At 34.4% G+C, this 27,023-nt stretch overlaps 1 protein-coding gene and 1 long non-coding RNA gene across 2 annotated transcripts; one reads left to right on the top strand and one right to left on the bottom strand.

Moving 5' to 3' along the window:
* Nucleotides 1-2,175: 2,175 nt before the first annotated feature.
* Nucleotides 2,176-2,908, top strand: LOC149963167 (uncharacterized). Its single transcript, XR_016480190.1, has 3 exons — nt 2,176-2,269; nt 2,544-2,756; nt 2,822-2,908. It is a non-coding gene; the product is annotated as an uncharacterized LOC149963167 (long non-coding RNA).
* Nucleotides 2,909-25,020: 22,112 nt separating this feature from the next.
* LOC149963166 (uncharacterized) lies at nt 25,021-26,337 on the bottom strand. Its single transcript, XM_090164847.1, has 3 exons — nt 26,151-26,337; nt 25,549-26,081; nt 25,021-25,035 (listed from the first exon to the last, which is right to left on the bottom strand). Exons 1-3 carry the CDS (start codon nt 26,167-26,169, stop codon nt 25,021-25,023), a joined length of 567 nt encoding a protein of 188 aa, XP_090020973.1. The 5' UTR covers nt 26,170-26,337.
* Between the last annotated feature and the right edge of the window lie 686 nt (nt 26,338-27,023).

Raw genomic sequence — 27,023 nt, 5'->3', positions numbered from 1 at the left:
CTCGGAATGCCGCTCGGAAGTGCAAACGCAAACATGTAAATGAGCTGGCCAACTTGATTTCAACAAATAATAATAATAATAATAATAATAATAATACGCTAGGCTAATACCGAAGGCACCACAATAGGCCTAAGTCATCGAGTGACTTTTAAAGCCATTAATTCAGGTGGCGGGTTACAATGCGTAGGAGGGTGGTGGCAAGCCCTACAAGCCAGGCGAGCCAACAGCTCCCTACACTAACTATGACCGTTAACCGAAAGCTTTTGCGCATATCAATAGCAAAATAATAAGTCGTTTCAAAGTCTCCCATCTTGAAGATGTCTCAATGACCATTTTACGAGGGTTGCGTCTAATGTTCCATCCTCTGCCCGAGGAGTTTCCCCTGCTGTGGATTTTGGGAGCTCTCGTCTGTCCACTTTTGCTTCCACGCCTGATGATGTTTTTAAGCAGCTAATCAATTGGGATTGTTCCAAGTCTGCGGGTCCCGATGACATTCACCCGTATCTCTTCTGGCGTTGTACCTCAGTCTTGGAAAATGTTACTCCAATTTATACGATAATTTTCAGGCTTTTCGCTTTTGCTTTTTGGACGCGCTTTTATTTAAAAAGAAGCCTATATCCAATCCATTTAGATATCTGCTTCTCGTGACAAAAAAGCCGATAGCGAAGCTTCTCGCGGTTCGTTTTGACGCGATAGCGTAATTTTTTTAAGAAAAATTCGTGATTGAAAACGGGGCTTAACTAGCCAAGTCTGCAAAGTTTATGAGCGCATAGTAAAGTCATTATTGGAACGATTTGTGAATGAAGTGGAGTTCATTCACCCGTCCCAACATGGGTTTCTGCACGGAAGGTCTTGGAGCTCTAATCTTCTTCACGCGACCTCAGATTGGACTAACTGGTTGGACTCTGGTTTGTCTGTTGATGTTTTATACCTCGACCGTTATGGTAAATATTGGGTTAACGATTATTTTTTTCAATAACATTTTTATGAAATTATTAATTCAAACAATTATGTTTTCCCTAAACGAATTTAAGATAAGAAAGCGCACAGTATCTTTAGCAATTTTTGTTACAAATAAAATTGAAATGATATTTTAAAAAAACTTAACCATTCCATAAAAAGAACGGTGAAAATTAGGTTAAAACTAAGATATTTTTCGGTTAGCCACAAATAGCCGCGTATATAACGGATAATAGTCTTAGTCGATAGCTACGCCGCCAAATTTTCGTTTTGAAAACGAAAACATTTGAGATAGTTGGCCGTTTTCGGTCTATCGAAATCTGCCTTCCAGCATGGACAAACTAATACGGGACTTGAAACTGTAGAATATGCCCTTTGAAAATTCTTTATCTCTACATGGCACTGTCGAATTTGCCGTCGCGCTACCTAGTGGCATCAAATTGAGTTGAAACCGAGGGGGCATAATGGGTCTCGTAGGAACTTAGGAAGTGGCGGGAGAAGGCTTAGCGTTTTAAAATGTAAAAGAAAGTCATAACCGTCTCTAATACAGCCGACTATGCAAAAGTAAAGCATTTTAATTTTAATTGAATTTAAAGTATTGATGAATTTAATTTAATATATAAAAATGGTACAAAAGAAACGATGTTTCTACGGCGAATGTAAGAGCGATAGCAGATATTCAACTCGCGAATCTATGAAAGGTGTTACTTTTTATCGGTTCCCAAACCCCCCTAAACAACCCATTAAATGGCAACAATGGATATTGGCTTGTGGACTAAATCCTGATGAAAATTTAAGATCGAAATTTAATTATTCAAAAACTGCGAAATTTATTTGTTCAAATCATTTTGTTGAGGGAAAACCAACAATTAGAAACCCAAATCCAATAAAATTAGAAGGAAAAGTAAGTAATGTCACGAAAGGTGAAAATCCTTTACGCTCTATGGTTGTTTTCTATTTCTAATTCAAATTACATGAAGAAACCAATTTGAGAGAAAATCACTATAAGAAAGAATATTAAAAATTTTATTATATTATATTTCAATTTACAGTACTCATTTTATTCCAGCTCATATTCTACAATAAAAGGCGCAAAGTGTTACCTAATGAACCCCAAGTTTCATATCAAAATAGTATAGAGGAATCCAACGCTGCAGGAAATGTACTCAGTCGACCTTCTGAAACTTTGAAGCATGCATAACCTTTGCAAGATTTAGAGAACACATCAAAAAGAACAAAAATTTCCATTGAAAATGGCTGTGAGAAAAATGTTATTGAAATAGCAAATGTAACTGAACAAAGCAATGAGGTAAATATTAAGTTTTTTTTATACTCAGTGTCGGCTTTTGTACTTAGGAAGTCTAAGCAACTGCCTAAGGCCTCTCGCTTTAAAAAAGATATAGGAGCATCGCAAGGCCTACAAGCTTTGCAAGGGCCCTATATTCTTCTTCATTTAACAGGGCCTCACAAAATCAATCTTGCCTAGTGTCTTGCAAACCCTAAAGCCGCAACTGTTTGTATTCTTTTAAATGATATTGAAATTGGCTTTTATTCTAATATCTAGTATTTCTGCCTTATTGCAGCTCGTATTTTGCAATCACAGACTCCGAGTGTTACCTAGTGAAGCTGAAGTTGCTAATCAATGTAGTATAGAGGAAATAACAGAATCCAACGATACAAGGAATGTACCCTGTCAAGGTTTAGGAATTACATCAAACAGAATACGAATCTCCTATGAAAATGGCTGTGTGAAAAACTGTTCTATATCATCCAAAGTAAATGATAGAAACAATGAGGTAATTATTTAGTAGAGTTTTTGTTTAATTTTAAATGTATTATTTATAAATAATTTTCTTTTCAGCTAAAAAAAAGTAACGAGGCCTCTTTGAAATTTGAGTATTTGTTGGAATGTATTGGTTGCCCAAAAAACTGGACTACAGTTTACCGAGATAACTTTGTGAAATATTCCATTGAAGAAAATGAATATTCAGTTATCTCCTACATTATCTACAAAGACTTGACAGTTAAATTGAAAGTTCTGGGAAAAGATATAGAGCAACATGCAGTTCTAACCCTTATTAGGCTAGCAATTCGTACTAAAGAAGACATTTTAACATCTTTAAAAGTTTTAGGAAATTATAAAGTTTGTGCTGGATATAAATTGAACCAATTTCAAGGTGAAAAAACTGGAATAGGTGTATATTATAACTCAACCGAATCTTACCATTCACATAAGTGTCAATTGCTCTTGGAAAAAGATGGTCGAGTTCAATGCTGTAAAAGTTGCCAAATTTATCATGCCACCATGAGAAATAACGCTTATAAAATAAAGAAACGAAATAGTAAGAAAAGAAGGTTAAATCGTCTTTCTCAGAAAGACCTTATTACAAGATTTAAGAATGGGCGACAGAGAGAGAAATATTTTTGCAAACAAGCTAAACTTCTGAGAAAAAAATGCCAGGACCTCATACACCAAGGCCATAAAGTCTCTAAAAAAGACAGTGAATATCTAAGAATGGTTCTAGAAACCAACATTGACTCAGAAACTGATTTCGTGCATCTGTTTTTGCAACAGCAACTTAAAGCTTTAAACATCCGAAACAAAAAATCAATGAGATGGCATCCAGATGTAATCAAATGGTGCTTACTAGTCCATAGCAAGTCGCCCAGTGCATACGAATTAATGAGAAGGACAAATGTCATAAATTTACCTAGTCAAAAAACTCTCTATAACTATGCTCTGCCGCTGAATGCTAAACCAGGTTTTAATAAAGAAAGCTTTGAGCTACTTAAAGAACAAATGGCAGAATTAAAAGTGTCTGATAATGAGCACACAAAATATGTCTCACTCCTAATTGATGAGATAAAGGTAAAACAAGACTTGTTCTATAAAAGAACAACGGGCGATTTAGTAGGCTTTTCAGACTTGGGGAACCCTATTAACAATCTTAAGAGACTTGAAAAGGAATCAAACCCTATAAAGAAGAATAAAGTAGAACTTGCTTCATCAATTCTTCAAATAATGATCAAAGGAATAACCTCCAAATTGAAATTTTCCTTGGCCTACTTCCCCTGTAGCAATTTGAAAGCTGAGGATCTACAATATCTTATCTTGGAAGCAATTGAAAGGCTTGAGGGAATGGATTGCAGGGTGCTTGCGGTGATTGGTGATGGAGCGAGTACGAACCGCTATTTCTTCAAGTCAAATTTCATTCAAGAACAAGCAGATTCGATCTCTTATTATAGTTTTAATCCATTTTCTAGAGAGGTTGCTGACCGACCTCTTTATTTTATTTTTGATCCTCCACACCTTCTAAAAACATTTCGAAATGCTGTTGAAAGTAGTTCCATTGATAGCAAGACCCGAATATTGCGGAAGAACAACAAACACATACTTTGGGCCCATCCAAAAACATTATATGATAATGATTGTAAACGTATTCCTAGGAAATATCCGAAGTTAAAGTTTAGACACATCAAACTAGATAGCTATGGAAAAATGAGAGTAAAATTAGCAGCTCAAGTAGTTTCCGCCACTGTGGCTGCCGGAATGGAACAGGAAATAGGGGAAGAGGCGAGTGAAACTGTAAAAGCATTCAAATTAGTGAACAAATTCTTTGATACAGTGAATGTTTCAAACTTTGAACATGCATTTCACCATCGGAATCCAGATATGAAACCATTTCAGTCCCAGAATGATGAACGCCTTAAAGTAATAACTACGTGCAGACAGTAGCAACACTAAGGGTAGGCTGAGGTAAACTATAGGTTATAGCCTACCTGTGATTTTGACAGGGGCAACATATTTATGAAATTAAGGGCGTTGCATTCTTTCTGGTAAACCAAAATTGATCCTAAGAATTACCAATTTAATGAACTCTATCCATTTTATGGTAAAGCTTTAACTAACATAAATTTTTTTGATGGCACTTATAGTAGTTTTTAAAATTTAATTTAGTGTTTTAAAACTTTTTGGTTGAAACTAAATTTCATAGTTTTCCAAAACAAAAGAGACATAGGGAACAGTGCCATAGTGAGGATTTTGGTATTTTACTAAAAATATTTTAAAAAGTTTTATGACCATAAATGGGGCACAAATTTCTTAGCCTACCTGTGGAAAAAGCTTAGCATTGCTACTGTGTACAGATAATTATTTTAATGTAAAACTGAAAGAAACAGGCTCTAATGGTTTTTAATTTTCTTTAGTGGTTGGAAACTGATTTTGTGAACTACTTTGAAGAATGGGAGAAAGAAGTATTGTCACTACCTGGAAAGCTTTCTGTTAAGATGAGAAAAATGATGTTAATTCCTAGTGAAACATCTGAAGGACTTAAGATTTCTGGTACTATTATTGCACACCTTTAGTTTTGTTTCAATTTAGATTTAACAAACCTATTTTAAACAGCCTTGTCAATAGTGGCTATAGTCAGATTTCTGTTGTCCCATGGAGCTAAATATATTTTGACAAGAAAATTAAATCAAGACGCCCTGGAGCAAGAATTTGGAAAACACAGAAGTCTTTGTGGATCGAACACAAACCCAACAGTGGCTCAATATGGACAAAGTGTAGCAAAACTTCGATTATTGAAAGGAATTGTCCCAGAAACATTAAGAGGAAATACTACTATTGAACATAAATAATTTTTAATAAAAATGTTGTAAAATAATAACTTAGATAAAAATATTACGATATCACAAATGTTTCTTATTGGTATTATTCGGCCCTAATACAGTTCGTAACTTTGCTTGAGCAAATATAGACTTATCATTTTGTCGTTGAAATGTTTCTGTTAGATAATTGGTAAATGCTTTACCATGAGTATTAAAATATGTTTGTGTGATAATTTTAAAACATTTTTCTTGGCATTCTAATGGCAAATTTTCTGAAATTAAGTTCCAATAGTTCATTATAACCGTGTTATTACGAAGTTCTTCTTCCGCATCTTTCTTACGGTTTGTATTTTCAACAGCTGCTGAATCGTAGTATTTTTGGGCTATTTGAGCTATTTCATAAAAAAAGCGAAAGGTTTCTTCATTCAAGTACTTTAAAGCACCACGGTCTATTGCTTTTGTCCATTGCGCATACTTAGCTAACGCATTTTTATCACCACCCTGCTTCATGAGTTTCAATATAAATTCATCCCTTATCAGTGGTGCAATTTTCATTTTCTTCAGTATTTTTTGTAGCTTGTTAACAATGAATCCTCCCACATGGTGGACACCTTCAGTTGATAGATTTTCTTTTTCTCTTCCATTGCACACTGTAGTGTTATTCATATATGCACTCTTCTTTTTCTCAGCCTCCACGTGAAAATGTACAACACCAAGAAAACGTCTAAGTAGTGCCGCAGCGCAAAATCTGCAGGCCCAATCTTCTTTGAGATTCAAATTTGGAACCTATAATATAATTTTTACAATTATTTTAAAATTAACAATACCAGAAATATATAATACATCTCTTGGCTCATACTCAATAGCATTTACTACCCTACTAACTTAAAATGTTTTCGACAACTCAAAACCCAAAAAAACAAAACATTCAAATCATAAGAAAAAAAATTGCTAAATCAAATTTGCTGGGTATATTTATGTGTATTGGGCAAATACAACAAAATTACATCTATTATTTACGATTTAATTACAATGAGAACCCATCCATGGTGCTGCTGACTATTCTTATCTACAGTGCCACAAATGGACTAAAACTAAATCATGCCCTACAACAGTTTTGTTCCCATTTAATCAGCATCAAGTATGTTTTTTCAGCTTTGACCTTCGAAGATATAAATTTCATTTTTGAGACATAGATTGGTACTTCTATTCATAGAGATATATTATATATACATGTGCAAATACATATTTAACTTGGAATATTTACTTTAAATTTAATACAAATTTCATAAACAATAAACTGAAAGGCTCTATGTAATTCCTGACTTTGAAAAATTTTTCCAAGTTTGGAACTAAAAGTGTTAGTTTCCATAATTTCACTGCTAATGTTAAGAAAGGTTCCCTTTACATTAGAGAAGTCCTCAGTTGTTCCTCTACTAATTACGCAATTTATCACATCTAGAAGTTCAATTTCCATAGGAGAATCTTTAGTGTTATTTAGTTTTTCAAGAGCTTCTTTGCACAGTAATGTAAATTTATTTGATATGAGATCTGAAAAACAACATGTAGGGTGGGATGATATAACTTCGAACACTTTTTACAAATCGTTTAATAACATAAATGATTTTTAATGAAAAGAAAAAATTCAAGGGTGCATATTAAGAACGTTCCTTAAACACATTCTCCCTCGATTTTAGATTTCTAACGTAATTAAATTTTAACTAATTCAATTTCCCCAAAAACAGTACTGAAGGCTAACTCCGAACACCTACTTTCCAACTCTGAATACCAGAGAAATTACCCATTTTATAGGTAAGAAAGGTTTATGAAATTCTCTATTTTCTATTAGCTTATGAACTTACTGTATCCGTGTATATACAGGATGTAAATTAAGAACCGAATTCGTGATCAAGAGTTTTTTCAGGTACGATGTCTTTAACATTCGCGAAACCTTATTTATTGGGCCACAAATCATTGGCGCAAATCAAAATTAAAACTTTTTAAAATGAATAAGTTGGGGGTAATTTTTTCAAAGTTGTACCATTTTTGGATCGTTTTCTAAAACTTTATGAAATATTTTTTATGACATTCCACAGTGCCTAAGCTTGAAAACGAAGTATTCCTTGTCCATTCTGATTAAACCAATTTCAAGATATGAATTTTTAAACAAAAAGTATTCAGAGTTACACCTGTTTAGAGTTATCCACTCTGACTATATTTTTTTTTAAACTTGACTTTTCCTGTATTATTATTATTATTTTACCTTTTAATATATCTTGATCAAAAACTTTAATCACTTCGTGTGCATTTCTATTTGGCCTTTGAAAAGATGATGAAGATTTGGTTGTAGCTGAAATTTGGGAATTAGCAATGAGAGGTTGTTGGGTTGCATCTCTTGAAATGAGCTGCGTTGTAATTGCATTTTGTTGACTTGAAATTGCGAATGAGTCAGTAATGCCTTATTGTTGAGGTGTACTAGATGAAGGAGCAACAGAAAAAAGTTGATTTGAGCTTGATAGAGGACTGTTTACAATAAACTGGGAAGGCCTAGTTGTTGTATTATCGGAATTGTTATTATTTATTGCATAGCCTGAGGTACTTTGAACCTTCTCTGTCTTTTCAGACCTCAGTTTGACAATTATAGGCTATAGAAAGGAAAATAATTCAGTTAAAAAGTTAATTGCCTAATTGTCAGTAATCAAAAGATGAAAGTATATTTACCATGTTTAATACGTCAAAAACTAAATAGGAAAAGTTTAAGGATTTTATTGTATTATAATTTCTTTATTTAAATAAGATAGTTGGGCCTTGGAGTTCCCATCCAACTCAACGCGATAAAAAGTTTGCCCCCTCGATTTCAACTTCTTTTACCGACACCAGATGGCAACGGTAAAAAATCGGCATCGCCCATGTAGCGTAAGAAATATTTAGCCCATTTCAAGTCCCGTATTAGTTTGTCCATGCTTCCAGCCTGTATCTCCATACCGAAAATGGCCGAGGATTAAGCCGCCAAAAATATTTGACTAAACTGATCGGCGGCAGAGTTTTTGACCGTTATTTTGAATTATCGGCTAAGACTATGGTTGGATAATGCCGAGCCCTAGGTTTATTATACATAGTGAAAATTGTTTTGAAGATTTATGAAGTGAAGCAAAAAAATAAATTTTAGGAAAAAAATATAACAACACTCTTGTTTTCAATTAGAAACGTTTTGAAATATTTATTTTGCTGGAACCTAATTAGAAATTGTAATAAGACTCATTGCAATGTTTTTCGATATAAATGTTCGAGGGTTTACTTTATTAAAATATCATAAAAACAGCTTAACCACTTAATTCATTAAATGGTATAATCCCATTCGATCGAAATCCCATTCGACCGAATTCAATATGTTTCCGAAATATAGCCCAAAAGGCGTATTCGGTTCATTAGGATCTTTTGTTTTGTTTTTTATTTCTGCCCCGAGATATAGCAGGGTACGCAAAAACGTTATACCTAAACAAAATTGCTACAGGTGTATTAACGGTAATGTTAGGTTAGGTTTGGTTAGGTTAGTCTCTCACTTCCCTAGGGTGGCGCGCTTTTATAAATATATTTATGTTTTGAACTTTTTATTTATATCAAGAATACAATAATTCGAACAATTTGATGTACTATAAAAAATGATATAAACGTGCAAAATTGGGCTGTAAACCGCACAATTGGGGTATTTTCGATCGATTGGGACTCAATGTTAAATCGTTTTCGAACGAATGGGATTTCGGTCGAATGGGACCAAAGCCATAAAATCATTGGTCGATTTTATGCGAACATACAAGTTTGTGTAAATTAAAGCTCTTGCCTGTATTTAAAATCTAATTCAATAACTATAGCTTTTAAAACCGAAAAATCAAATTAAATAAGTGTTTTATATGATAGGTTATGGCTGCTTTTGCTATATCTATCAACATTATTGCAATCATTCTTACTTCGGGTTTTGTTTTATTAAAACCAAAGAGGAAAAAGCGAGTCACAGCTTCCGATATATTGCAACAACACTTGATTAGCATTTGGGATATGACATCATTGTTCTGTTTCGAACGTAAGTCACATTATTAGAAATGTCAAGGTGATTAATTAAATTCATTTAAGTTAACTCAACGGTATCTTTTCGCACAATAAATAAAAGTTGTAAGGGGCTTTCATTTCAGCATTTCCCGTGATACAACGCCTGCTCTCGATCAGAATTGCCTCCGGAATGTGGTTTCTAGCTGTCACGTACATCTTGTGTGTTCTGAGTTGTTTCCTCAAAACTGAGTTCTCTTTGGTGAAATATGAATATGTCGACACTCTTGAAGATCTTATATCTAGAGGCATTCAACCTCTCATGTTAAAAGACAACTTAGCTCATACATGCTTAAAGGAAATGGTAATTTGCGTTCATCGCAATATTTAATTATTTATTTGGCAATAAAAACCATTTAAGTTGACAATAGATTTAAAAGAATTTATTTTTATAGCTTTAAAAATTAAAATATGTTTTTTAGATCAAAGTACTTATTTGAGTTTAATCGATAATTTACCTTCAATAAAATTATATTGAGCAGATGGAATACAATTTGCTTTTTTGTATTTTATTCTTCTAATATGTATGCCAACCCTAAAATAAATATGGCTTAAAAAAATTATGTAACTTTAATAGCATTAAGTGTTTTATTTTCTTGACACTATATTCAAGCTTTCTTGGCCAAATAAAACTAATATTAAAAGTGGCCATGTTAATATAATAGGAACTTAGATGGTCACAAAAAATTAGAACGTGTTATGGAATATGATTTAATATAATAAAATAAATATCGTGTTGAAATTAAAAATGAATTAAATTGGTTTTCCTAGGGTTGGAGAACCGCTCGTTGGTTGGAATCCATGGGCGAAGACAGTTTCATATCTTTCATTGGGTTCAGCTCAATAGATGACTACGTAGATATTTTTGAGGGTCGAAAGTCGTTGATTGAAAACACGTTGTTTATAGAATGGATGTTGGGAGACGCTATTTCCAAGCAGCGGAAATCAAATATTGAGAATACAATTGGTGAAATTTATTTTTCTCACCACCCTATCAAAACTGAATACCTCGTGTTTCCAATGAATAAGACCTTCTCCAAAAGCAATCCTTTTGCAAAGGAATTTTTTGCTCTTGCGTAAGTAGAATGAAATTATTCCCTCAATCTTTTACTTCTGAAAATCATTTATTGCAATACGAAAACCGACGATTAAATTTTCGGCCCTGACAGTGTAGTTTTTAAGCCGAGTAAAATAGAAGGTTCATAAACTAAGATAACTAACTGACGGTTTTTTAGTTAAGTTTATTAAAATCTTTGCCCGTTTACTATCAATTTATTATTTTTTAATTTCACATTTGATCAAAAAGTTTCAAAAGGCCTCAAACACGATAGAATTTGCTGCTAATGAATGTGATTAATAAAGATTTAGTAATGTCTCTTCTATTGAAAAATGAACAACCTTCGTTTGAGCGAAAATTTCAAATTAAAGTTGTATCATTTGATTTCCGAAAGTTTTAAAACATTATATTTTAGACCTACGTTTTGTTGGAAATAAGTTCCGATTTTTAGACTGTAACTTTAGAACATGGGAAGATATAAAGTTTCGTACATCAGCTGATATTTAGTTCACTCAAAAAACTTATAAGGTTAAACATCGTTATAGGATTAAAAATTACATTATGCTAGAAATTTTTGAAATACAGTCAAATAAAAGTAATTTCCTCTTATTTCATTTCAATTCAATTTGACCCTAGCTGTGGAATTCCAATATAAAATTAGATTCCAATTCAACAGAGAAAGAAAAATTAAAGAAATATTATTAATATTTCAATGATTTAGTAAGTTAGCCGTTAAAATATAATACCTTAAAAACATAATTTTTCCGGAAAGCGTGCGGAACCTCTGAGCACTCATTTACGAATTAACATTTCATTTTCTACCTTAATATTACGAAAATATATTCTAAAAGGCTCAAAACTCTTCAAACATTTAAATTAAATGACATACATAATGTGTATATAGAACTAGTTATATTAAATAACTTAGACTTAAATATTAACGAAAATTGTTCAATATGGCGACAAAAGCACAATGGCAGAATAGTTTCTGATTTCATTTAGTTTATAAAAGTTTCAATTAAATTTTTTTATGTTCATAAATAATTAAAATACGTATTCGGTGCTTAGCTAACTTGTTATATAAATTTGTAATATTTGTTGAACATCTCCTCCGCTATGGGATCTGTTTCTATAAAAAAAAACAGGTTGAATGAAATCTAGCTAAACATCAATGAATCTAGAAATCGCTTTATTTGTGTTATTTAAGCTACTATAAGCTCGAAATAAGCTGGCTCAAAATAAAGAATTGAACTAAAGCTAATTTTATTTATAATAACATTATCTTTATCGGGGCTTACAAAGTGGGAGCATAACGATCCTAATTTAAATTTAAAACCAATTCGCCAGAGTTAAAAGAAAATAACGAATGTCGATATGTAAATTATATTGCCATTTAATCTGCTGAGATGGAACTTGGATTTACTGTTGGGGCAGCTGGCTCATGGACTATTAGGGGAATATGAAATAATTTTTTTTTTATTTCCGAAGGAAAGCAGGTCGGGATTTTTGTAATATAAAGGGTGTATCATAAATTGGGGTAGTAACGGAGCTCTACTGGTAATTGTGAACATTTGGGTTCGAATAAGTTCTGTGACATATTTTCTAACGTCTGCCTTTTCGAAGTAACGAAACAACTTATTATTTCAACGTTATCCAAAAACTTTGGCAATGAAGACGTTACATTCACAGCAATCATTACGCGGGTATAGATTTATATTTTAGTGAAAAAATTAACATGCCTCCTTTTGAAATTGAAATTTATAAAATCGTGATCACCCTTTTTGGTAACCATGACAGCAAGAGTGTTCTTTTTATTAGGTTAAATAAGGACGAATGGCTTTGGTTCTCAGCTAATGAATACAAGGATATTTTGCTAGATTTAAGGCTATTGCGAAGGGAATTGCGAATCTTCTTCATGTCAGTACTGCAATTTTTTTCCAAATAGGCACCACCTATACTGGGTTAAGATTGAAAATTTAGAAAAACAAAACAATGCTAAATTGTTATATAAAAATTACTTGTTTTATGAAACTTATACCTTTTGCATTAATTGATACTTTATTTGTAAACCAAATCTATATCCCATGATTATCACACAAATTCATAAATCTTGAGCGACAGAATAGATTCCCACCCAAAACTAATAACAATGTTTTTTGAGAAATAGTTGTTGATTTTATATGAAGACGAATTTTTGCTAAAATTGTTCCTTTTATAAAAAAATAAAAAAACAGTTGATAAATTTTGATAACAATATTGAAAATTATATTAATGTAATCAAAGACTACACCAACTTTTTTTAAAGGATTTTCATACTGCCCATTTTGTTTTATGAAACGTAGTTGTTTTACAGTTTGGTATTTCAATGACTATGCTGTAATAAATTGATCTTCAGCTACTGTTATAAGGCCAATCTTGTTAAGCTTATAATTATTGAATGCCACTATTAACATAAATCAGCAGTTTAGACCATAAACGTCCAGAAAAAAGAAGCATATCACAATTTTCCCCATTATGATTTTGAGTGTGTTAGTAAATATAAATACAATATCATAACTCAAAATGCCTTAAAATATTTACCTATAAAATATATCTTAAATGAATTATAGTTGGTTATTTTTAGAGATCAACTGAAAAAACTTCTTTTTAATTTTTCGTTTCAAAAAGGGAAATTTGTATTTGCTCAAACGATAAAAAACCAAAATTTTTTCATAATAATAATTTAAGCAACATATATCGCTTATCTAAATCTTAGCTCGATTGAACCAAACATTTATTGTTTTTTTAAAATTGGCGTTTTTTTTTAAAATGTCAAAAGTGCAAATCAATTTTTAAATCACATTTATTGTTCATAATAAAATTTAAACCTATTATGGCTTGATCATGATTGGACCAACATTTGAATTTAAACTATTTTGATAGTGCTATCAAAAGTGCTGTTTCTTAGCGAGCATATCTATCAACAAATTTAAACATCCCGGAAACAGCGTATTTTTTAATGCCAGCATAAATGTAAAGAAAAAACCTTTTTGTTTTCTATTAAAATAAGAATTTTGTAAGGAATTATTCTAGGGCCTACTAAGTTCGTACAATAAATTGGATTTCTAGAAAATAATAAAGCTATTTTTCATTATAGAACACATCTGTTTCTAGAGCACCAACCATTTCATTACCTGAACAATGAGTTTCGCTATGGCTTAGATTACGTTACTTGGCAAAAACCTACAGACATCTTAAAAAACTTGACTCTCTCTGACCTGTTGACTCCATTTCAATTATACGCAATGAGCTTGACCTTCGCAATCTCAGTTTTTTTGCAGAGGTAAATATCAACTTTTTCAATTAAAACAAAATTAACTATTGTTTGTCTCGGACGATCCGCATATATGAACCCGCTTAGAACAATATTCATTAAATCCAATGTAACCAATTGATAAGGAAGTACTTGTCATCTAATTTATAAATATTTTAAGACTAATGTTGAAAACAAACTGGCCCTTTTAATCCCACAAACTCGGGCGTAGTCCTTGAAAAACAAATTTCAGATAATGCTTTTATTTAAGAGCTCAGGTCGGTATTTGAGGAATGTTTTAAATGTGGCAACTTCCTAAAAACGCTCCTCGCATTAAACTTAATAGTATAATTAATGTTGTGAAAATATATAGATAAAAGATTATTTTCGAGTAGACTCGGCTTAAAATATAGAGGTCGTGTCTTTCTTATATATGAAATTTTGTGCAAACATTTATATACACACTTTTAAATCGTTTTGAAAAATATTAAAAAATTCGTTATTAAATAACAGAAATGAACAAGAGAACGACAACATACTTGCTAAAAAAGGACTAATTCATTCTTTTGATGCTCAGTTTTGATTTTTATTTATAGGCAGCTATTTTTTCTAAAGCTAATTTGCGATTGGCCAGAAATAAGTGTTATTTATAAAGGATAAAACCAAACTTCCGGTTTTACCTCTGCGATGGGACTAGTCCCTAGGAGGGGTATTACAATCACCGTGTATGTCCGTCTCTCTGCCTGTCCGTGGGTCTAGGCTGCTACTGGTTATTGACGGACCAAGTGCTAAAGGTTACGGTAAATGTTGATGGTATACGTCTTATGGTCATTTTGCGAGAGTATCGAGCGGGATTCGAACCCGAACCCTCATGCATGGCAGGTGAGCGTTCTACCACAGAACCACCGTTAAATGTCACTCTTCTCTGAAATTAGAGACTCAGCTTAAGCGGAAGAGTATATTAATAAAGTCTTACATTTTTAGATAAAAAGTAAATAATGATAGACAAAAAACTATGTAGACCACCCAGGGGTTCTTATCTCTACCGACCGCGCTAAAACAAGAGTTTACCTTTATAATTTTATAAGTGTAAAGGGTCCTTTATGAAAACAGTTTCAAGTTGTATAGTGTATACATCGCGCTCCTACGCCTTTTCGTTTTGATTACCTTACTCGTAATTTATTTTACGTGTTTTCTTATCGGCTTTAAATGTGTGATACATTTTGATTAATGTGGTTACGTTGGTTTTATTTATTTTGAGATACGCGCTGTTAATTAGCCTTAAGGGTTATTAGCCAGTGGTAGGTGGATTCACAAGCTCATTATTGTAATATTTTCGAATTGTATCAACGTTGCAGCAAAATGGTGTGTCCAGACTCCACTGGAAAATATGGTCTAAAATTTTCCGAGTGTTCGTTTTTTCTGGTTTGCAGTCCATACAGCTATAGTTAGTCTTGGCTCTGGGAGGCAAGAGAACAGCTGAATGGCATCCTCATTCATCATTCCAACGAGACATCGGCAAAAGAAAGGGACTAATCAATGTCTACCTTCTGCATCATGAGATGTGTAAGCTAGATGCCAACTTAAAGCGTGGTACAAAAAAGCGTCGAGTTAGAATCAGGTGGAATGCTGTGGATCCTTTCCTGAATTTACGGTCTTGCGAACATGTCTAACGGGTTACATCGCTTGGTCACCGTAGCATTATTCAAAGGGTTAATTTTTTCCAACCGGTGAAAACCACCTATCGTTGTGACAGGATTACCGAACATTAAAAAATCGTTAACAAAATATTTATTTTTGTTTTAAAAGTCAATTTAGTCGTATTTAGTTGATTTGCAAGGAAAGTTTTTCTGTATGAATTAACCATGATTTCCTTTTGATTTTAGGTATTGTTTTCATCATGCGTGCATTTCAAAAATGAATATAAAGTATCACTGGCTCAGAAGTTTATGGATAAACTTTAAGGATGAAAAAGCCATCTCGAATGGAACTTGCGAATATCCGTCTTTCAAAAATATTAAAACCCATTTGCAAAAATTATAAAATAAACAATTTTGTAGTATTTGTATGCAAAATAGTAAATCATTTTGGTGTATTAATGTACAATTTTGATGACACTAATAGCATAAAATTTATTTTTTTAAATTAAATTTTATATCATGATAGCAGTTTATCTAAATGCTTTCTTTTTGCAAGACCAAAGTCTCTAAGCACTTACAGATTATTTTTAGGCGATGTTGTTCTAGGGTATGATATTAACGGAATTCGATAACGCTTTTAATGCTATTGTCTGTACAAAACTAGCACATTGCTTAGTAAAAAAAATATAATTGTTCTTGTACATTGATTTGAGTGAAATAATTATAAAGTCTAAAAATTATATTTATTTGAAGAATGTAGCGTTTTGAAAATTAATTGAAGTTTGTAGTTTTCTCTAGTCAAAAAGTCTTAAAACATTTTTAAATTCGGCCCAATTTATCTTGAAATATCGTTAATTTTACTGTACTAAATAGTTAATGTAATGTTTTAAATTTTAACTAACCCTGTTAGTAGGTCCAATTATAGTCCTTTTTGTTTATCTTTGCTGACTGTTTTTTTAATAGTTAGGTCAGTTTTTAAGTAATGTTTAACAAAATTCTTATAGTTATATTAATAATGTTTATATTTAATTGTTAAGTATTGCAATTCAGCCATGTATTCTTGCAAAAGAGAGTTGCACGTGATTTAATTAAATTTCCACATTGATGTTTGTATAACAGCCACGTCTTAATTATTTATACCAGTAGAAACTAATGCGTTTTGGGGTACTGTAGTCTTTGAAGGGTGCATCGAAATAAAATAGATGTAGTAGACATAAGAGGAAAGTAAAAATGGTCATCCCACAGAACCAGAATGCAAAAATTTGCATTTCGGAATGCAGAGATATTGATTTTTGCTCGCCTCAGAATTCAAATGGTTTTGATCGAACATTTATTTTAAAGTCTGTGGAGGTATTTGGGATTAAATCTTATTTCTTTGGCTATATTGAAAACCAAGAATCTGACAATAAGCAGACATTGTTTTCGTGATTTATCGACAATATTATCCGTCTCCAGGGAGGTTCTGACTATACATAGCGAACGTTGTGTAGTAAAAAAAAATTGTAAATTTTAATTTTATTTTCTCTTTGCAAAACCCATAAAAACAATGCTTTTGTAACAAATGATAATAATAAAAATGTTTCATATTAGAGATTTCTGTATACCAAAAATATTTTCTTAGATGGTCCTAATCTCTATGTTTTTAAGAACATCACAGCGCACAATCTCTCTTATCGACGCCCAATGTAACATCACTAAGCTCTCACCCCAGACTAAAATAAGACTACTCTGCTAAAGAAACATCGTTAATAATTCATTTCACTCTTGTGTACATTCACTTAATAAGGGCCCCGTGCAGAAACGTTTTATTATATATCGTAACGTTACGATAACAAATCAAAATCGTCCGTAAGTACAACATCGTCTTTACTGCATTTGTTTAGACCGCTTTTCTCCAGGTGGAACTGAACCAAGAAGATCGAGGCGTAGCCAGGTTTCTCTGGGTGAAGAATCGACGACTCGATCCAAGCACTAAGAATCGCTAGAGTCCTGTTTCGTATCATTGTAAGTCCCTCCTTTTCTCACGCGATCGGTCATCAAATGCAAAAATTCAAGGATGAATATCCGAAGGTTCACGATTTGCTGTCAAACTCCTTATACGTCAACGACGTGCTTGGTGGAGCTAAAGATGAACAAGAAGCTCTGGACATCGCCATTGAAGCCAAAAACGCCTTGGAGAAAGCCGGATTTCCTCTACGGAAATTTCAATCGAACTCTGAATGGCTCACAAGACAGTTATGCGGCTCACTCGACACCAACGAAATTCTGAAAAGCCTAAAACACGAAGATGTTTCCTTGAAAGTCCTAAGTCTAGCATGGTAGCCAAGCCATGACGTATTTCGTTTCGATATCTAAGCCCATCTAGAGTTTCTATGTCAACGAAAGGACACGAAAATATTTATCTTACAGGCATCATCACGAGTCTTCGATCCGATTGGGTTCCTGATTCCATTCACAATTCGAAACAAAACCCTTTTTCAAGAAATGTTTTTCAACGTACCAAGCATTGGGAAGACAGTATACCCGATGACCTGAAAATCCGTTGGGAAGCCTGGTGTTTGGAGCTTCCACGATTATCAGAACTCAAGATTCCCAGGGCCTATGGGATAAATGAAACAATTTACAGTTTAACTGGTGTCTCGAGTATAGCACCATTGAAGAAATAAACCATTCCTCGGCTCGAACTCATGGGAGCTATCGTTGGACCCAAGCTGATATATAACTACAGTCGAGAAGTACTTCGAAGCTGAAAAACCATCGTTGTATTTCGGGACTGATTCCACTATCGATTTTATCCTGGATCAAAGGCGTCACCATTTATAAGCAATAGAACAAGTCAAATTCAAGAAGCAAACGATCCTAAGCTGTGGATTTATGTACCGGGAAAAATTAAACCAGCTTATCTGTTAACTCGAGGAGTAACAGTCGGCGACTTAATTGAAAGTCAACTTTGGTGGAATGAACAACCTTTCCTTATGAAAACCGAAAATTCAAAATCACTGATTGAAATATAAAAGTCTTTAACACAACAGTTCAAGACTTTTCTCCGTTACTCAATATTTCAAATTACAGTAAATATACAAGTCCTATTCGAATCGTCGCATGAATATTCAGAAGTTTCGAGAATTTCAAAAACCCAAGACGACGAACTATTGGTCCATTAACTTCCGAAGAGCTGTACTTAAAGAAAAATACTGATTAAAAACGACACAAGGCGAACCTTTCCCGAAATAAGTATCTTCTCTCACTACGAAAACGACGCTTCCGAATGAATCTCGAACTTTCAAGACGAAGACGGAATCCTGAGACTTGGAGGACGGCTACAGTTTGCCGAGTTGCCTTTCGACGAAAGAGATCCAACAATCCTTCCAACTGTGCCCGCTTTCACTCACCATGCCATCATGAAAGAGCACCAAAGGGTCATGCATATGATAGTTTCCGCAACAATGGCCAGTCTTCGTAAACGATTCTGGGTTCCGAGAGCTAGAGAGTCCGTCAAGAAGCTGATATCCTGCTGCTAGGTCTACAAGAAAGATCACGCCAAATCTATCAAGACGGAAACTGCGCCGTTACCACCAGAACGAATCAATGCTGGCGTACCATTAGAAAGTACTGGAGTGGACTTCGCTGGTCCTGTCATGTTGAAAACATTTGACGTAGCAAAAAAGTCCTACGTTCAAACCAAAGGGTATTTTGCACTTTTTTCCTGTACAATAACGAGAGCTATGCATTGGTGTCAAATCTAAGTATGGAAAACTTCTGAATGGAACTGAGATGATTTATAGCTTGTTGAGGAGTCTGTTTCCTATTCCTTTCGGACAACGCCAAAACCTTTAAGAAATGGAAGTTCATAGTCGATCGAGCTCCATGGTGGGGTGGCATGTGGGAGGGAATTGTGAGAAACATGAAAAACGGTTTAAAAAAGGTTCTAGGTCGATCATTACTGTCCTACGATGAATGGAAACCGTAGTTGCCGAAGTTGAAACGGTAATCGATTCCCCGTCCTATAACATATGATTCACGCCATCACACTTTCTAATCAGCAAGAGACGGAACACTCTCCCACTCCGAAGGTTTGAAATGCAGGACCATCACTCTATTCGAGAAACCCTGACCAAAAGATGGAAGTATCGTCAAACCTTGGTGAACCGTTTATGGATCAGAAGGCGAGACGAGTATCTCCTTGAATTATGTACAGTTCAGAAAAAAACTAGATGTAACGAAAATCAGCTACAGCTTCAAATCAGCGACGTTGTAATCCTAAAGGAAGACAGACTACCACGACATCTTTGGAAGCTGGCCCGAATCTCTGAGCTTCAACAGGGACGTGGTGGAATAGTCAGATCTTGAGATCACCGATAAAAACATCAATTGTTTCAGGCTATTCACATTTAATCATTTTTTTAAATCAAAATTTATCTCCTGGAATTTGTTGAACAGCTGTGTAAATACGACCACCTTGAACGCTTAAGAAGAACGAAATGAACGACGACGAGCGGCCCTAAGTGCCATTTTGCACATTGTGTAAAGCGTTACTGAGACGCGATGAATAACGTGTCTATCTGTGGCGCGTTAACTCTAATATTGCTTTTATATGGATCTGCAGCAATTGGACAGCACTGTCGCTACACTGTCGTTGGAAATCATGTATTAGATTGCTCTTCTATTCCGAGTCTGCAGGAACTTTCGGAACAGCTGGAATATATATTGACGAAGCATTTGTCGCCCAATCTCACGAATTTATTTTTAAGCGATTTGGGAGAAATGCCCTGCATGCCGTCACCTGATATTTTCCATAACGTTCAAATAAAAGTAAGTTGACCGATTTATATTTAAACCAATGATGCCCTGATTGAACGCTTCTTTATTTAAAAATTTATAACTTATGAGGATAATTAATTTTGTAAGATAATTACGTTTTAAGAATTTAGTTTTTCGTTTTGTTTAAATATATATTCGAATACATAATTATTTTATTTCCTTTTCAATAAATTTTTAAAAATATATTTTGGTATTTATTTTTGTTTAGCTTCATTTAATTCCTTTTTTAAAACAGCGTTTCTATATTAGTAATTTTACGCTGAAGTCCTGGTACTGCCCTGAATACCAAGGTGAACGGACAGCATTCCAAGGACTGCAAGAATTCGGCTTCAGGCGAATGAAAGGGATGGAGAAATGGAACTGGGAAGATGTGGACGTGTACACGGGGCATCAGGTGGAATCGCTTTACGTGGGCCCAAGCCAATGGGCAGTCCTTTTACCCTCGACCATTCAAAGCTTTTACGGAGACCACGTAGCAAGAATCGCTATACGTGGTATAGAAAAGCTGGAACTCGAGGATTCTTCGTTGCACTGTCCACAGTGTGATTTCCTTCACATAATGGATACTAATATCACGAATTTTAGAAAGGAAGTATTCGGGTCCGGGCTCAGTCAACTGAATTCCCTTTATTTTTTGTAAGTACAATCCCAAGTAATTTATTACTAAGTAGGATTCTCCCTGCCTTGATATTTCCACATAGCATATTTCCCGATAAAATATTGAAAGTAATAGTCAATTTGCAATCCGCAGGTGAAATTCTGTTTTACCTTTTTAGTATTAATTGTTCAATTTAAATTCGTACATTCCCAAAATAAATGATGTTGTTAAAAGTTATAACGTATTTAAAATCGACTTTGAACAAGGGAACTTGAGATCAAAAATTGAACAAGGAAATGGCAAGTCAGAGCTGAAACATAAAGGTTTTTTTTAATTATACTTAAGCTTTATTGCTTTAATATTTTTATTTAACAATTACTCATCTTGGGCTTTGAAAAGTGCATTTATCACTTTGTTTATTTAGGGGAAATAAGACTGAGAATCTTCCCAAAGATATCCTACAAAACATCGTGCTCAAAGGTGGTAATTCTTCCAGCATTGTTTTGGGTCTGGAGCTGCATTTCGTGAAGGCATCCTTGAAGGATATAATCCAACCACTAAAGAAATCATATAAAGACATCCACATTCAGTTGTTAAGTGAGTATACCACGGCTTAGGAAAATCGACGACATTTGAACAAGGACGGTATTGTAGGGCTAAAGCAAAAAATAACCAAACAAATTTAATCAAAAGAAAACCAATTCTTGAAAAGTATATTTCTAAGTGAAGCTTACAATAGAGCAATAAAAACCATAAATATAGAAGTGTAATTATTAATACTATCATTATTAACTTTCTCTGCCCAACTGTACAATCGGAAACCGCAGTATGTATAACTTTGAAGAAAAGCCAGATGCCCAATAATCCAAATCGAAATAATATTAAATAAATTTGACAGAGAAGTGTGTATCATGAATAACAACATTGAACATTTAAAAATTGAAAACCATGTGCTATCCTGGTATATTTCTCTTAAAGAAAATATTTTTTATTCAACACACAAATTTGTCTTTACAAATTGTATATATCAGGGTAGTCGAAATAAATACTTTTAATTATTTCCAATTATTACAAAATAACGAACACCCGAATACACATTATGGTACAAAAAACAGAACTTTTCCAAAGAAGAACCCGACGGAAAAGTGTCCAGAACTGAGGCGGCGTTCCCACGTTGGATAGCGACTGCTATGCGTATAATGCGTTGAATGAGAAACGCGACCGAGCGTTTTTCACCCGTCAAATGACGGATGTTCCAACCGATGGCATGAACTAAACCGAGACCCTTCTTGCCAAATGAACCCCGGGTTTCGACTGCAACAGCGTAAAAAGTAAATCGGTTCAGCCTGGGAAGCGGCCCAGAGAGGGGCTGACGAGGAAGATTCCAAATACGAAGGCCCGAGAGGGTCCGTAGAGGTAAAATCCCACACGAGTGATTTACCACCGTCCCAATTCACCAGAGACATACCATCAGGACGTTTGCCGTCGTCCCTGGACAGACCTGGGGTTCCAACACGGAAGGTAAAACAGCGGAAACTAGAGCACGCTTTAGAATGTCATTAACGGCTCCGTATCGAGACAAACGACCGGCGCTACGTTTACAACTTAAGCCATGCGTACCCAAAGAATCCACCATAGAGCCACATTTACAGGTGTGAGGGGCACATATTTTAGCACCCAAGCGCAATCCGACAGCTATCCTAAAGGAGTCGTCAAAGGCCGGTTTTTGTAGTCGGGGGGGGGGGCGGGTAGAGAGACGTTGTTCCCCGATTTTGACGTCATACGTGGGCGATAAACGGGAGTCCCGGTTTTTTTCCGACGCTTGAAATTCGCAGCTCGCATCCTGAGATTGCTCGGACTTGTTTTTGAAGTTGAACAACATTTAACTTTTCTTCTACTTCCATCAATAGTAAGTACATCTGGCCTTTTATTTATATTTTTGGCTATTTTTTTTACGGTTTATAGTATAGTATATTGTAAAATAATTAATGTTTAGAAATGTTTTATTGCTTCTCTTAAGCCTTTACCCGGCATGAAAATGTTTATATCAGCTCAGCTGTTACCGAATAGTGTTGATTTATTTGCAACGTTAATTAATATATTTCTTTTATTTCATTTCATTTAATATTTGTATTTCTTTTAGGGTTTCTGTGATATAACTACAACATGCCTTGAATGTGTTTGGGTGTAAAAATTGTGTTGGGAAAACCCAAAATAAAGTCATATTACTGTTTTCCCATGGATAAAAATTTAAAATCTCTTTGGCTTACAAGTTCCTAGTATCACGGAAACCAAAAATGTTACGTATGAAGTTCCTAGTATCACGGAAACCAAAAATGTTACGTATGAAGTTCCTATTATCACGGAAACCAAAAATGTTACGTATGAAGTTCCTAGAATCACGTAAACCAATAATGTTACGTATGAAGTTCCTAGTATCACGGAAACCAAAAATGTTACGTATGAAGTTCCTAGTATCACGGAAACCAAGAATGTTACGTATGAAGTTCCTAGTATCACGGAAACCAACAATGTTACGTATGAAGTTCCTAGTATCACGGAGACCAACAATGTTACGTATGAAGTTCCTAGTATCACGGAAACCAACAATGTTACGTATGAAGTTCCTAGTATCACGGAAACCAACAATGTTACGTATGAAGTTCCTAGTATCACGGAAACCAACAATGTTACGTATGAAGTTCCTAGTATCACGGAAACCAACAATGTTACGTATGAAGTTCCTAGTATCACGGAAACCAACAATGTTACGTATGAAGTTCCTAGTATCACGGAAACCAACAATGTTACGTATGAAGTTCCTAGTATCACGGAAACCAACCATGTTACGTATGAAGTTCCTAGTATCACGGAAACCAACAATGTTACGTATGAAGTTCCTAGTATCACGGGGACCAACAATGTTACGTATGAAGTTCCTAGTATCACGGAAACCCCAAATGTTACGTATGAAGTTCCTAGTATCACGGAAACCAACAATGTTACGTATGAAGTTCCTAGTATCACGGAAACCAACAATGTTACGTATGAAGTTCCTAGTATCACGGAAACCAACAATGTTACGTATGAAGTTCCTAGTATCACGGAAACCAACAATGTTACGTATGAAATTCCTAGTATCACGGAAATCAACAATGTTACGTATGAAGTTCCTAGTATCACGGAAACCAACAATGTTACGTATGAAGTTTCTAGTATCACGGAAATCAACAATGTTACGTATGAAGTTCCTAGTATCACGGAAACCAACAATGTTACGTATGAAGTTTCTAGTATCACGGAAACCAACAATGTTACGTATGAAGTTCCTAGTATCACGGAAACCAACAATGTTACGTATGAAGTTCCTAGTATCACGGAAACCAACAATGTTACGTATGAAGTTCCTAGTATCACGGAAACCAACAATGTTACGTATGAAGTTCCTAGTATCACGGAAACCAACAATGTTACGTATGAAGTTCCTAGTATCACGGAAACCAAAAATGTTACGTATGAAGTTCCTAGTATCACGGAAACCAACAATGTTACGTATGAAGTACTAGTATCACGGAAACCAAAGATTTTACGTATGAAGTTCCTAGTATCACGGAAACCAAAAATGTTACGTATGAAGTTCCTAGTATCACGGAAACCAAAAATGTTACGTATGAAGTTCCTAGTATCACGGAAACCAATAATGTTACGTATGAAGTTCCTAGTATCACGGAAACCAAAAATGTTACGTATGAAGTTCCTAGTATCACGGAAACCAAAAATGTTACGTATGAAGTTCCTAGTATCACGTAAACCAACAATGTAACGTATGAAGTTCCTAGTATCACGGAAACCAACAATGTTACGTATGAAGTTCCTAGTATCACGGAAACCAAAAATTTTACGTATGAAGTTCCTAGTATCACGGAAACCAAAAATGTTACGTATGAAGTTCCTAGTATCACGGAAACCAACAATGTTAAGAGAAAGTCACCAGAATTTCTAATCACCAGATTCTCCCGTTCACGGGTTGCTTTCCCCCAACCCCCATTCACTGGATACTTTATCTCTCGTTCACCAGCTCCTTTCCCTCATTGCTTTCACCCCTTCTAATCACCAGTTGCTTTCCCCCATCCCCATTCTCCAGAATTAGTTTTCCTCGTGCAGATATCTGGAGATTAGATTTTTACCCGTTTGCTTATCGCTTCCGACCCCATTTAATTTCTAGGATATAAGCAATAATAACAAGTTATTTTCAATTTAATTAATTTTTTATTTTATTTTAGAACTTTGTTTACATGTTAGTAGGTACTATCAGATATTCCATTAGATGGTTATCTTGTGCATTACACAATGAAAACAAATTAAAGTAGCTAAGTTTACAGGTTAATTGATTATCTACGAGTAAATTAGTAAAATCTTGTAGTACTTCCGAGGGTGATTTAAAACAGCCAAAATAAGATTTTACTTGATGGTACGAATTAAATTGATCTGGGTACAAAAATAAACCCTCGAAAGGTTTTCCATATAATAATTCGTGAATTTTTTTAAGGTTTTTAACAATAGCTAAGTACATGCATTCGATAACATTTTTATGTTCGTTTAAAAGATTTATTTGAAACCGAATAAAATCAATTTTTTTTTGGAACTCACCGATTTCGCGAGCTCCCAGATCCAGAACATGACCGTAGGCAGAGTTCAATTTGATGTTGTTGCTCGTGGCGACGACGGATACGTTGTTGTCGTGATAGTCGATGATGTTGTGGGTTAGAGACGATGCTCCGGTTTGCGTAGCGGCGAAAAGCTCTCCCCAAAGAGAGAGTAGATTGGTGAAAGCTTCGGAGGTCAGGAACAGAATATTTTCGTTCGATTTTTTGAAGAAGAGAACTTGTAATTTTGATCCGTCGAAACCAAAAGAAATGTAGACTGATCCTCCTAACGTGATTTTTATGTTGATACGTCTTTCTTGGGCCCTGCGTTTGGATACGGTATGCGTCTCGGCTATAGAAAATGAAAATGTTAAGCCTTTGTCTATTGAAATAGTAATAGTATTAATAAAATAATGCTTACCAATAGATCGTTTTTCCATGTTTACGGTAGATGACGAGAGCAAAGCCGATGCACTTCTTTTCAGTTCAGCGTCTCAGAGAGAAATGACGCATGGGAGATTAATCAGTTCCTATCTTGTTGAGATTAATTCATCACGTGATCTAAACTTCAAATAACCCTCAAATTCTATCGGCTGTCTCTCTGAGATAACAGTTCTAGACACTCGAAATTAAACCGTCCCGTGCTCGAAACTGCCTCTAATTATTCCCATTGACGTCACATATTAATCCACTTGGAAGAAAAAAACCCATTGTAGTTTCCTCTCGAGAGCTTGTGATGCAATCATATCCTAGAAAACAATACAATTAATAGAAATTAACATAAAATTAGTATACTTTTAATACCATTTTGTGAACTACAGTGAAAAAAGTTACAATTTTACGGTAGAAACGTTTTCAAAATACCACAAAATGAACTCAAATAAGAAAATTGTAATTAAAATAATCACTACGGCTATAATTTTAGAAGGTTGTTTCAGGACGGTGATTATAGCAGATGTTTGTACTTCAGTGTCCATATCGGAAATGAAGTTAAATGGAATATTTTGCGTAAATAAGTATAAATTTTAGCATAACCCTAATATATTCTCGAGAACTGAACAAGTTCTTTGGGAATAAGAGATAAGCTTACTATCTTCCCCTAGGCCCTATATAAGGGGGGTGCCTGAACCGGGGGAACGTCACTCTATTGTTGTTCTTTGTGCGTCTAGTACCAGGATTTTTGAAGCGCGCTCTCTCTCTCTCTACGTAAGTTTATTTTGATTTTTTATCGTAATTTTTTGAATAAGGTTTAAGTAAATTGGCATTAAAATGAAAGGTGTACAATACCCAGAAA

This window comes from Leiobunum rupestre, chromosome 1, assembly GCF_980474605.1.
Source record: "Leiobunum rupestre chromosome 1, qqLeiRupe1.1.hap1, whole genome shotgun sequence".
In the NCBI taxonomy this organism is placed as follows: Eukaryota; Metazoa; Arthropoda; class Arachnida; order Opiliones; family Sclerosomatidae; genus Leiobunum; species Leiobunum rupestre.
This window is presented reverse-complemented; position numbering and strand designations above follow the sequence as displayed.